The sequence below is a fragment of the Neoarius graeffei genome, chromosome 22 (genome assembly GCF_027579695.1).
Source record: "Neoarius graeffei isolate fNeoGra1 chromosome 22, fNeoGra1.pri, whole genome shotgun sequence".
Classification (NCBI taxonomy): domain Eukaryota; kingdom Metazoa; phylum Chordata; class Actinopteri; order Siluriformes; family Ariidae; genus Neoarius; species Neoarius graeffei.
The window spans coordinates 6,094,455-6,106,937 of record NC_083590.1 but is presented as its reverse complement, the minus strand read 5'-3'; the positions used below and the strand labels follow the sequence as shown (position 1 = coordinate 6,106,937).

General features: G+C 39.3%; 2 protein-coding genes across 5 annotated transcripts in view; one reads left to right on the top strand and one right to left on the bottom strand.

Moving 5' to 3' along the window:
• Positions 1–12,483, bottom strand: part of LOC132870553 (NACHT, LRR and PYD domains-containing protein 12-like) — a 502,785-nt gene that overhangs the window by 68,919 nt on the left and 421,383 nt on the right. For 3 of the 4 annotated variants that reach the window (XM_060904227.1, XM_060904229.1, XM_060904228.1), the window contains exon 1: positions 8,096–8,241. The exons of the other annotated variant lie outside the window; for it this stretch is intronic. The gene's annotated coding sequence lies outside the window, so the exon portion shown is untranslated. Of the gene's footprint in view, positions 1–8,095; positions 8,242–12,483 lie in introns of those variants that run through there. 4 annotated transcript variants of the gene reach the window in all.
• Positions 8,544–10,934, top strand: si:ch73-130a3.4 (uncharacterized protein LOC664763 homolog). Its single transcript, XM_060905186.1, has 6 exons — positions 8,544–8,601; positions 9,072–9,169; positions 9,687–9,879; positions 9,989–10,102; positions 10,322–10,532; positions 10,900–10,934. The coding sequence occupies exons 2-6, from the start codon at positions 9,090–9,092 to the stop codon at positions 10,932–10,934; spliced, it is 633 nt and encodes a 210-aa protein (XP_060761169.1). The 5' UTR covers positions 8,544–8,601; positions 9,072–9,089.

Genomic DNA, 12,483 nt, shown 5'->3' with positions numbered 1-12,483 from the left:
TTCATAAACACCACTCTACTTGGTGTCTCACACACACACACACACACACACACACACACACACACACACACACACACACACACACACACACAAATGCTTGGACTCACTCACACATGCACACAAGTAAACACACATGCACATTCACACTCACACACAAACACTTTCATACACACACATACAAAAGTTAACATTCTTCTAGTGCAAGGTCTACTGCTGTGATATATCTGTCAGCTTATGGATTTCAGATGGCCTACTGTTGGTATGTGTAATTTGCCATTCTTTCACACTGACATTATTTTTCTCTTTATTAAGATTTAATAAACCTCAAACATACTTATTGTGTATCTTGTTTTATGAATGATATAGAGTAGAGACCTCAGGGAACCCTTGTCTCACACACACACACACACACACACACACAAGTACACACACATGCACATTCAAAAACACTGTCATATACACACACACACATGCACTGTCATGCACACGCGCACACACACACACACACACACACACACACACTCCTATGTGTCAGAAAAGTTGTTTCATACAATACGCATCGTAGCATCCTTGCGTCATGCTTGCGTCGACTATGAATTGGCCCTTACAACGTCGTGGTCCCCCGATCCCAAAATTTATAGTTTACCCACCTCTTTTTTTTACCACTACACCCCTGACCGTGAACAATCCATGATCTGTTTTTACTGAGGGATCACATGGACCGTGATACTGAATATATTTTGTCAGTTGTGCTGAAAATGCTTAGACATGGCACCTTGTTTTATGAACCAGACTTTACTCTGTTCATTAGTCCAGCTCATGGTCTCCCTGAAAGACACAGGAACGAACCAATAAGAACCCAGAGTAAGCAGTTCCTTGGCCTACAGTTCCTCGTTTTGTTTGGGAACGGCGTGGCCAAGAACACAGAGAACCTGGTGCCGAAAAAATTCCACATCAGTGAAATGGAAAATGCTGGAATTTACACAACAGACACGGTGAAAACAACAGGTGTTTGAAAAATATGCAAAAGCAAGAAAGCAGCGTAAAGACACTCCTTATGAGAAAACACTGATCACTGATGCCATGACATTGGACACTGCACCTGCACCGACCCATTCAGCAACTTCTAAATATCGCTGATCCTCATTACGACTGACTGAGTCTCAAATATTTTTCTAACATCTCCATTCCTCAGCTGAACACAGAATGGCAAGAAAAGTACCATAAAAACACACAATAAGACAAATATCCTGTTTAAAAGTAATTAAATATAAATGTAAACAAACTCAGCTGAAGTGTTCTGGATTTACATATTTATCATAAAGGGGAGGCTGAAACAGATGCAAATGCAGTTTGAAGCTGGAATGAAGAGACTGGCACCCAGATAAAAACTGTTCAAAAACAGGCAAAGGCCAGACGGTCATCAATCATCAACACCGAGGCAGAATCCAAACTCAAGCAGCAGAACCAGAACACAGAAATAAAGGCTTGGTAAGTTCTGGGAGACGCACAAGTGGATGTGGGAATGGAGTCCTTAAATCAAGTTCAAGTTATTTATTGTCATTGTTAAGGTACAACGAAATTTCTTTTCTGCTGGTCCCAAAGGTGCAAAAAGTTAAGGTGCAAAAGACAAAAAAAAAAAAAAAAAAAAAACCACACACACCTGACCGAGCAAGTACCTGAGAGCTAAGAAAGGGGATAAATAAATATAATATATACAAAATGAGCATAAATACACTTAACAGAAACTATATGGAAATCAAGCAATATGTACAGGTTGTGGGTTGAATAGAAAAACAACGTACTGCACGTCATATCTCAGACTGTGGAGATATCAGAGTTCAGCAAGTTTACTGCAGTTGGAAGGAAACTGTTTATAATTCTGTTGGTACGTGTTGATCTGATTGTGAACCGGGTTGTGTGTGTGTGTGTGTGTTAGAGATCAGAAGTCAGCGTGACACAGTTCGTGTGTTTGTGGTGTGTTCTGGGAAACAGTTTATTTTTAATCTGACACATATTTAACAGATAATACTCGAGCTGATGTAGATTTATATTGCATTTTTTTTATTTGTTATCTTTATTTATTTTCCTTTTAGGAATAATGGTTTACATTTTGCAGTGAAGTGCACTTTATTAAAGTGTGTCTGAAAATGTGCTTTGGCCTCAGGTGTCTTATTCTTTTTCAGTGAAGTTATGTTTCCTTTTAAAGATATCGGCATTTTTTCACTCAGGGTCCACATTTCTGTTCCAAAATGGTCATTTTTTGAAAGTTTAGTTTTCAGATTTGTAGTCAGTGCATGTTGTTTCCACATATCTTAATATTACAGTGTGAACATTTCATGAGGTATCCTCATCTGATTCAGAAGATATGGCCTGCTGATCAAGACCACTGTTTCGGTGAATTGGTGGGGGCTACAGAGACTACACCAGGGGATATTTTTTTCCACAGAATAAAAAAAGAAAGATTTAAAAAGGTATAACTAGATATATTTTATTGGAAATATTATGAAATACAATGCATATGGCAATGAGCACAGAATCAAATATCTTTTCTAACGAAGAAACGCCTAATGAAGAATTGGGGGCTACGGAGACTACGTTCCTCAATTAAACCACTCAGTGCAATTACTTCAAGTCTGTAATGACTAAAGGCATTTTTATACCTTTACTTCTCATGGTAATTATAAAAACATTATGGGAAATTCTTTAACCCCGATTAAACCCCGAGTTTAGAGAGGGCGACGGAAACTACACCGCTTTTTCCATTATCCCAGTGAACATTTTCAATGAACGCTGAAAGGTGTCGGTGCCTTACAGTCAACACATTTTTTTTGTGCATTATTCCGACATATATAGCGATTGAAACTACCAAAATGGATACCATTAAAAGAATCAGTGATTGAATTTTTGGGTTCCTTTTTGAGAACACTAACCAAAAACATCATTTGGCATAACGACGGACACATTATTAAAGAACTGCAAAATCTTTGCCAGGTGATAAATGACTCCTTTCTATGCATATATTAAATTAAGCAGAGATACGACATTATCATTTCATATTAATCTTATAGCGGCGGCACGGTGGTGTAGTGGTTAGCGCTGTCGCCTCACAGCAAGAAGGTCCGGGTTCGAGCCCCATGGCCGGCGAGGGCCTTTCTGTGTGGAGTTTGCATGTTCTCCCCGTGTCCGCGTGGGTTTCCTCCGGGTGCTCCAGTTTCCCCCACAGTCCAAAGACATGCAGGTTAGGTTAACTGGTGACTCTAAATTGACCGTAGGTGTGAATGTGAGTGTGAATGGTTGTCTGTGTCTATGTGTCAGCCCTGTGATGACCTGGCGACTTGTCCAGGGTGTACCCCGCCTTTCACCCATAGTCAGCTGGGATAGGCTCCAGCTTGCCTGCGACCCTGTAGAACAGGATAAAGCGGCTACAGATAATGAGATGAGATGAGATTAATCTTATAGCACAAAATGCACTAGAAACGTGGGATTCTGTATGATGTTAAATAGATCAGTGTACAGTGGAACAGTATAACATGCCAAAACAGCCCTAAAATGGACCAAAAAGGCATAAAAAATGAAAGAATCAACATGGAAACAAAATTTAAAAAGTGTTCTCTGTGGTGATCCGATGACACGAATGTAAACATAATGAGTTTAATACAAGAAACTTGACATATTTTTAAATCCACCTGCACAACATCTTATTTCTCCAAATGTGACCCTGAGTGAAAAAATGCCATATATTTACATCAATGAGGAAATTAGTTTGTTTGCTCTGGAAAATAGTCTTAAAAACCAACATTAAAAAACAAAACCACCCCATGATAATATTGTTGATGATCCAGGCTGGAAAATCTTGATATATTTTTGCCAGATCTCCCAGCCCAAAATTAACCACATTAAATGACACTTTATTTAGTTTTAATGGTTTGATGATGACTGGAACTTCCCTTCCCCACATTTATTTTATTTATTTTTTATTTAACCCTTGTTTAACCAGGAAAGGTCCCATTGAGCCACAATGGCTCTTCTGCCAGGGAGACCTGGCCAAGAATAGCAGGCAGATATTGATACAAAAACAAGGACAAAAACAAGACACTAACTAAAAAAAAAAAAAAAAAAAAAAACAAATTTAAAAAAAATAATAATAATAAAAAATAAAAATAACCATGGGACGTACACCAAATACACAACTGACAATGCAGCCAGGAATAATTAAAAACAAAAGACGAGAGAACAAGACGCACATAGAAGGTAAAACAAAAACTGAACAGCAATAAAATGATAAGTGAAAACATGGGCACCCTATTTAAAAGCAATGGCAGTGCTCTATAAAAGTTGATTGTAAAAGATTTTTAAAAACACTGACAGAGGGAAGTGTCTCTAGGTGAAGTGTACTCTGTAGTTCATTCCACATATATGATGCATAGTATGAAAATGATGTCTTGCCAAGTTCAGTTCTTATTGAGGGTACAGTCAATAGTAACTTATTTGTTGACCTTGTACTGTATACACTTGTGTGAAAAGAAAGCAGAGTTGAAATGTATTGAGGTAAGTTACCCAGTAGCGCTTTTAAAATAAAAATAAGAAAGTGAAATTTCCTTCTAAGAGAAAGAGAAGACCATTGTACCATTTCATGCAACAAGCAATGATGAACTCTATTTCCAGTCCCTGTGATAAAACGCAAGGCAGAATTATATACAACATCCAGTTTTTTTAGCAGTACTAGTGAGGAATGCATATAAATGATATCACCATAATCTAACACGGATAAGAAAGTACTCTCTACCAACCTTTTTCTTGCTTTGTAAGGAAAACACTTTCTTTGTCTAAAATAAAATCCTAATTTAGGCCTGAGTTTCTTTAAGAGGTTTTCAATATGTATACTAAAAGACAATTTATCATCTAGCCATATTCCTAAGTATTTATAGGAAGAGACTTTTTCTAACTGCGTTCCATTTGTGGTAATAATAGAGCTATTACAGGATGTGTGAGCGCGTGTGAAAACCATGAATTTAGTTTTTTTAGCATTTAGAACCAACCTAAGTCCCACAAGAGAATTTTGTATCTGGTTAAAAGCAGACTGTAAGTAGTTCACAGCTTCCTGTACTGATGATGCGGAAGTGTACACTACTGTGTCATCTGCATAGAGATGTACCTTTGTGGGACTTAGACCCATACCCAGGTTATTTATATATATAGAAAACAAAATGGGCCCCAGAATTGATCCTTGAGGCACACCCATTTTTAGCTCTAGAGAGGATGAGGTGCAGTTATCAATGATCACACACTGCGTTCTACCACTCAGATAGTTAGAGAACCAGTTAATAACAGAGGGGCTGAAACCTATACCTTTTAATCTTTGTAAAAGAAGGTCATGACAAACAGTGTCAAATGCCTTAGACAAATCAATGAATAGAGCAGCACATGATTTTTTGTTGTCTAAAGCAGTAATGATATCATTCATCACTGATGCTACTGCGGTTATAGTACTGTGCCTTTGCCTAAAACCAGACTGCATGGGGCTTAAAACGCTATGGTCAGTTAGGTATTTTTTTATTTGTTCATTTATAAGTGACTCAAATAATTTAGCCATGACAGATAGTCTGGATATGGGACGGTAATTGTCTAAATCAGTAGGCTCGCCACCCTTTAATAGTGGGAGGACAAGAGCAGATTTCCAAGACTTTGGAATAGAGCCACTGCTCAAACTGAGATTTAAAATAGCAGCAATAGGATCAGCTATCAATCTTGCCGCCAGTTTGAGAAAGTAGGGCTCAATCTGATCAGAACCAGCGGATTTTTTGCAGTTTAAATGTATAAGTGCTTTTTCCTACCTCACAAGCAGATATGTAGGTAAAGTTAAAAACATCCAAAGAACTAGAAGACTAAGGATTCACTATCCACCCTGGGGGGTGGGAGGATCGCCTGTGTAACAATTCCTGCATTTATAAAATGTTTATTAAAAACCTCTACTAAATTTTATTTACCCCTCACTTCTCCTAGTTCTGTTATAACAGCTTCAGGTGTGGCGGGGGGTGGGATATCCCCTGATGTAGATTTGACTAGTTTCCAGAACTTTTTGGGATCATTTAGGTTTTCTTGTATTAAGTTTAAGTAGTGCTCACTTTTTGTATTTTTTATTAATCTAGTACATCTATTTCGTATAGTCCTGTAAATTAACCAGTGCTTCTCATCATTAAACCTTTTGGCTTTAACCCATGCCTCATTTCTTTCTCTAATGGCTACTGCAAGAGCGTCGTTGAACCAGGGCTTATCCCTACCCTTCACTCTATGTCTGCGAAGAGGTGCATGTTTATTAATTATAGATAGAAAATGTGCTTTTAAAATAATCCCATGCCAATTCAACATCATCCATGCAGCATACTCTGTTTAAGTCACTTTGGTAGAGGTCATGCAAAAAAGCCTGCTCATCAAAACGTTTATAATTTCTTTTAAAAATAAATCGCGGTTTCACTTTAATTGCTTTACAGTTTCTTACACAGACGACGGCACAGTGATCACTGATGTCATTGGAAAAAACGCCCACAGCAGGGTACTTATATGGGGCATTTGTAAGAATAACGTCTATTAGTGTGGATTTGTCCATTTTTTTTCAGATTGAGGCGTGTTGGTGATTGAACCAGTTGTGTTAGATGCAACGCGTCGCACAAGTCCCTTAATGTAGAGGTAGATAACCAGTCCCAATTTAAGTCTCCTAAAACAACATACTCGTTCTGAAGTTTCCGTAGAAAATCCGTCAGTAGAGTGGTCGCCTCAGCCACAGCCGAAGGTGGGCGGTAACAGCCGACCACTGTCAGATGTGCGTTGTTGGAGAGGTTTACTTTGATGGCACACAGCTCAAAACATTTAGGTTTAGTCATTGTTTCAAGACAACAACAGTCCAAAGATGCTTTGGCATAAATAGCAACTCCTCCCCCTTTATGCATTCAGTCTGACCTAAAGAGATTATATCCATCGATATGGAGCATATTGTTTGAAATTGACGGTTTAAGCCAAGTCTCAGAGATAACCATAATGTCACTTTCTGTCAACTTCGCCCACAGGCGAATTTCATCGATTTTATTTACCAGACTACGAGCGTTTACGTGGAAAAAACGCAAGCCACTGCTGGTTTTTAGTTCGTGAGGGTTCGTGAGTTCAATTCGCTCTGGTCCCGGATTGGGGTGAATGTTACCTGAGAGAAATAGGAAAAAAATAATCCACAGCACTGCTGGTTTTGTGGTGCAGGATCCCTGCTCACGCTTAGAGGTAGGCATCATGGGTCGTATCTCTGACCATCGGGGAGGCAGATTGACCGGGGCCTCGGTTGGAGTAATCCACAAAGTCAAGTGATGGACAAAACTGGGAAAAGGCACCATAGTGCCAGATGTTGGAATAATAATCCGGCATGCATTCAGTTGCTCGCCACGTCGCAGATCACACTCCCCAGGCAAGCTCAGCATGTAAGCAAGCAGGAGCAGAAGGCCAGCCGCTTTCATGATGCTGATGAATTAATCCAAGTTAAGAGTTTGTCTATTTAGGAATGCCTCCGTTTACGAATGCTGCTGCGGTCAAAGTTCCAAAATCCGGGGATATAAGTTCATCAGATCTGGTAACCCATCAAAAAATAAACACAAACAAACGCAGAGACAAACGAGAAAAACACCTGTGACGCCATCTTGGAATTATAATAACCAAGTCAGCAGCCTTGGTTATTTATAGCAGTGTAAATGACTAATCTGTGTGCAGGTCATTAAAAGTGCTGTAAGATGTCCTCCTCTTATTAGATTCCCTCACTGACTGAAACTCCTCCACTTCAGGAGCTTTTCACACACACTCCATTAAAGTCCCAGTAAACTTTACATCACCACATTATGGGATGAAGGGAAACAAAAATGCGTTCCAGTTAAACTCCCCCAAACTCTCTGAGTGTTTAATAGATGAGAAACTGAAGAGAGAAACTCGAATATAGAACACACAGCCGATAAACAGCAGCTTTACAGGGAAGATGATTTCAGTTGCGCAGTTTTACTGCTGTTTTTACACGAGCTCAGTCAAATACAACCACATTTCTCTCCAACACAGCACTTACTTTTACTCAGCACTCCATGCTGGGCTTCATTCATCTCACCGCTTCTGCCTGGAGTTGCAGTTTTTCTTTAGTTTTATTATTTTCTCCGAACAGCAACAAAATGGTCCCGAGGCTGAAGGAGAAACACTTTCACTTCTGCAAATCTGATTCACTCCGAGTGAAGTGTCGCTCGGGAAAAGAATCGACTCTTTGATTCGGCTCTTTGAGATGAATGTAAAAGTGAAAAAGCAATCAGTGAAGTTGAAATGTTTCCTCATTCAGGGAGACTCTAGACGTTTTGCTGTTCTGAAGTGACACTACAAGTCCAGTCCACTTTAATTACCAAGAAACAGAATAAAAGTGCTGTCATTAATAATTGGTTTGGTTTGGCTGTCGCAGCGACAGATCCATGTTCAGCAGCAGCGTCTCATTCATAGACATCCTAATACATAGACGGAGAGTTGGCTGTCCTGACGCGAGAAATACGGTCGCCATCTTGGGGTGGTGAGAAAGCGCGAGATATCAAGGTACCGTCTATTAGTCTAGGGGGATTCAGTTTGCCCCTTTATCCATTAAAGAAATTAAATTTGGAGTGTTTTTAAATAATAACAAAATTGAATATGGTATTAATAATTTACTACTTGGTAAACACTTTATTCACAAATGTCGTTTTTTTTAAACTAAACCTTATGTTACACACTGGAAGAATGACCTCAAGCTTTTTGCCAAATCTCTAAAGTTAGTTGAAAATAAGGATGTTCGTTATTTTATATCTTTTTTGGATGACTTTGATTTACTCGATTAACATATGTAAAGATAGTTAAGTAGCCCCTTACTTGTTCATATTTTTTACTTTATTGCTATGTGTGTGTTTTACTATTTTGATGTTTTTGGATCTGTATATATATATATATATGGTGCTCTATTTGTTTGTATTTTGAATGTTTTGGGAAATAATAAAAAAAAAAAAGTACCGTCTATTACTGCACGACTGAAGAAGAAGACAAGAGACAAGATGCCAGGCTGGTGCTCAGCGTACTCCTGCTCAAACGAGCGAACCGTTTCAAACAGAAGCAGGGGGATTACTTTTCACAAGTAAGATTTAACATTACCGTACTATTTGTTGTTTTTTTAAAATAGTATATTACCAGAGCTGAGAAGGAGCTAAGAGACTTAAATCGTCATCAGGTAGCACTAGTCTAATACATAAGAGTATGACAATAATAGACATGAATGAAATTAAATATGATAAAGTCGAAATAAATGATGAAGAAATTATGGTGATTGTGAACGCCAACGGGTATAAATGTACAGTCTAGATTGTGTTGGGGTAGGGCTGTTAACCTACGTTAACCTGTCAAATTTTTCTCGGTTTCAAAAAAAAAAGTTTGTTAGTTAAAGTAACCTGTAAATAACAGTAGAGGAAATGCTACAAGATTACACTTCGCCATCTCATTCCATGATCTTTTCGAGTAGAAGTGAGCGAACAAGTTGTTCCTCATACATGGGAGATTGAGTTTACTACCACGTAACACTACAACTTTGTTTTTACTAAACCAAAGCACAATGAACTAGCACTTACATCGTCATCAATCTCTTGACACTTTTGAAGGTTTCCCAAGGACAAAGACTTGAGGAAGAAGTGGGAAGTGGCTTTGAGGAGAGAAGGATTTACTGCAAGTGACCAGTCAATAGTCTGCAGTCAACATTTTAAGCAGGCTGATTTTGATCAGACGGGTCAAATTGTCCGACTATGTCATGGAGCTATTCCATCCCTTTTCAGCTTCCCGGTTCACCTCCAAAAAGTAGATGTATCACTATAAGGCTCTTAGCATTCATACATGTAAACATTATATTGTCAAACAAACCTATCCTTTTATATATTGTATTATTCATGATGTTTCTTCAATTCAGTTGGTGAAGGGCAGGGCTACATCTACCGCCAGAAGAGCTGAAGAAAGCCTGTATGTGGCCTCTGAAGATTCCCCAGAAATGGCAACCTCACACCCACAACCTCAGCCTAATGATGTGAGTATTTCTAATTTAAATGTCATATCTTAATGTTTCTGGACATATTAAAATCTCACTTGTTTTGCCGCAACTCATTTGGCACACTCAAAAATAACTTGTTTTTATATGTGATGACTACTAGAAAGAATGTGGATGTGAGCCATAAACTAGTGGTGTCAAGGTGATATTTGTGAAGTGAAAAATTACTCATACCATGTTCATCCCTCTTTCTTCTAGGACCATAGCTATTCCTTGCCTGCGTCTACTCCTGCTCTTAAGACCAAATTCAATGAAGCCTTGGCAAGAGTAGAAAGTCTGGAGCAAGAGCGAAAGAATGCCATCTCCAGAGAAAAGAGGGCAAAGATGACAGTGAAGAGTCTTTTGGGGGATTTGAGGGAAAAGAACCTCATTAATGAAGAGCTCAGTGAGAAGCTTTCATTCTACTCGGGTAAGAAAAGATGAGCACTTAGAAAATCATGCACATTTTTAAACTAGAATATACTTGGTTTATATCTGAAGGGGACTAATTCTACTTTGCTCAAAACATTTCAGATCTTAAGTTGGACTTCGTTCCAAAGCAGGGCCATGAGTATACACAGGTCTGCAGAGAGTTTGCTCTGACACTCCATCTTCATGGTCCAAAAGCATACCGATATCTCAGAGAGATTCGACATTTTCCCCTCCCACATCCAAAAACATTGCAAAGGTAGGTACAAACTCGAATATGAATTAATTTTTAGATATTTGAATGGAGTGTCCATTATCCCTTGCATACTGATATAACACGTTAAAGCTTTTTATCATTATTTTAACAGGTGGTTGCGCTCAGTGGATGCCAAGCCTGGCCTGAACAAACTGATGATGGATATGCTGGAGAGACGATGCCAGGAAGACCTGGCTACATATGGATGCATTTCTCTCATGTTGGATGCCATGTCCATCAAAAAACATGTGCAGTATAATCCACATATGGAGTCAATGTCTGGTTTTGTAGACATGGGTGATGGAAACAGTGAGACTGATGTTGCTACGGAGGCCCTTGTGTTCATGGTGGTTGGCCTACAAGGATATTGGAAGGCTCCCATTGCATACTTCCTGACAAGTCTCTCTCTCTCCAGAACCACAAGGGGTGCTTCTCAGTCAGGCTTTGGAGGAGTTGCATGCACGTGGTATTCGGGTGGTATGCGTTACAATGGATGGGCATGCCTCGAATGTCAGCATGTGCAACCAATTTGGGTGTGACCTGAAGGGGGACCCACGAGAGCCACTTCAAACCAGTTTCCCACACCCGGTGACTGGCGAGAAAGTATTTGTAATCATGGATGCTTGCCACATGCTCAAGTTGACACGGAGTTTGCATGTTCTCCCCGTGTCCGCGTGGGTTTCCTCCGGGTGCTCTGGTTTCCCCCACAGTCCAAAGACATGCAGGTTAGGTTAACTAGGTGAGGGCCATATGTATATTATCATGTGATATTTCATGCCACCCTCGATAAATAAAGATTATTAATATGTTGTAGGTAAATGAGGATTGTTGTAGACCTATTTGCACAAGTTATGCCTCTGCTGCTAAAAGTTATCAAGATATTGCGGTCTGTCCATTTCACAGTTATGGCTGGATGTGATGTGATCGTCACATCCAGCCATAACTGTGAAATGGACAGACCGCAATATCTTGATAACTTTAAAAAAATAAAGTTTTTATTTTGCAGTTTGTACAGTGCAGTCCAGTGACCGATTCTTATTCTACAGGCATACAGTCCAATTGGCAGATCCACCGGGCAGATCCATTGGAGGTACATCAATCATCTCCATGAATTGCAAAAAAAGGATGGACTGCATGCTGCCAATAAGCTTACAGACAAGCATGTCTACTTTGAAAATAGCAAAATGAGGGTGAACCTGGCTGCACAAGCACTGAGTCGCTCTGTGTCAGTGGCTCTCTGCACAATGAGGGATCTTGGCTACCCTCAGTTTAAAGACTGTGAGGCAACAGCAGAATTCATTGAGGTAATACAATTACTAATACTAGAACCAAGTACCTTTTTGTTTGTTTGTTTGTTTGTTTGTTTGTTTGTTTGTTTGTTTGTTTGTTTGTTTGTTTGTTTTTTAATTAGTGCATGCCCATCCATCCGGTGTAACTGTAGTACAGGAAAGAAGGAAGTCAAGCAAATACTACATTAAAGGCCAAAAGCTATGTGTGTGTGCGAGTGTAGAGGAGTGAATGTGTGTAAAGTCAGTATAGTGTGTGTTTAAACAATGTACCTGATACCTTATGGTTACCGATATGTTTTTGTAGATTATTGACAGGCTCTTTGACACATTGAATGGACGTAATCCTCGTGCCTAAGGATACAAAGCTCCTTTGAGTGCTGTTAATTGGACGGAGCGGAAAGCATTTT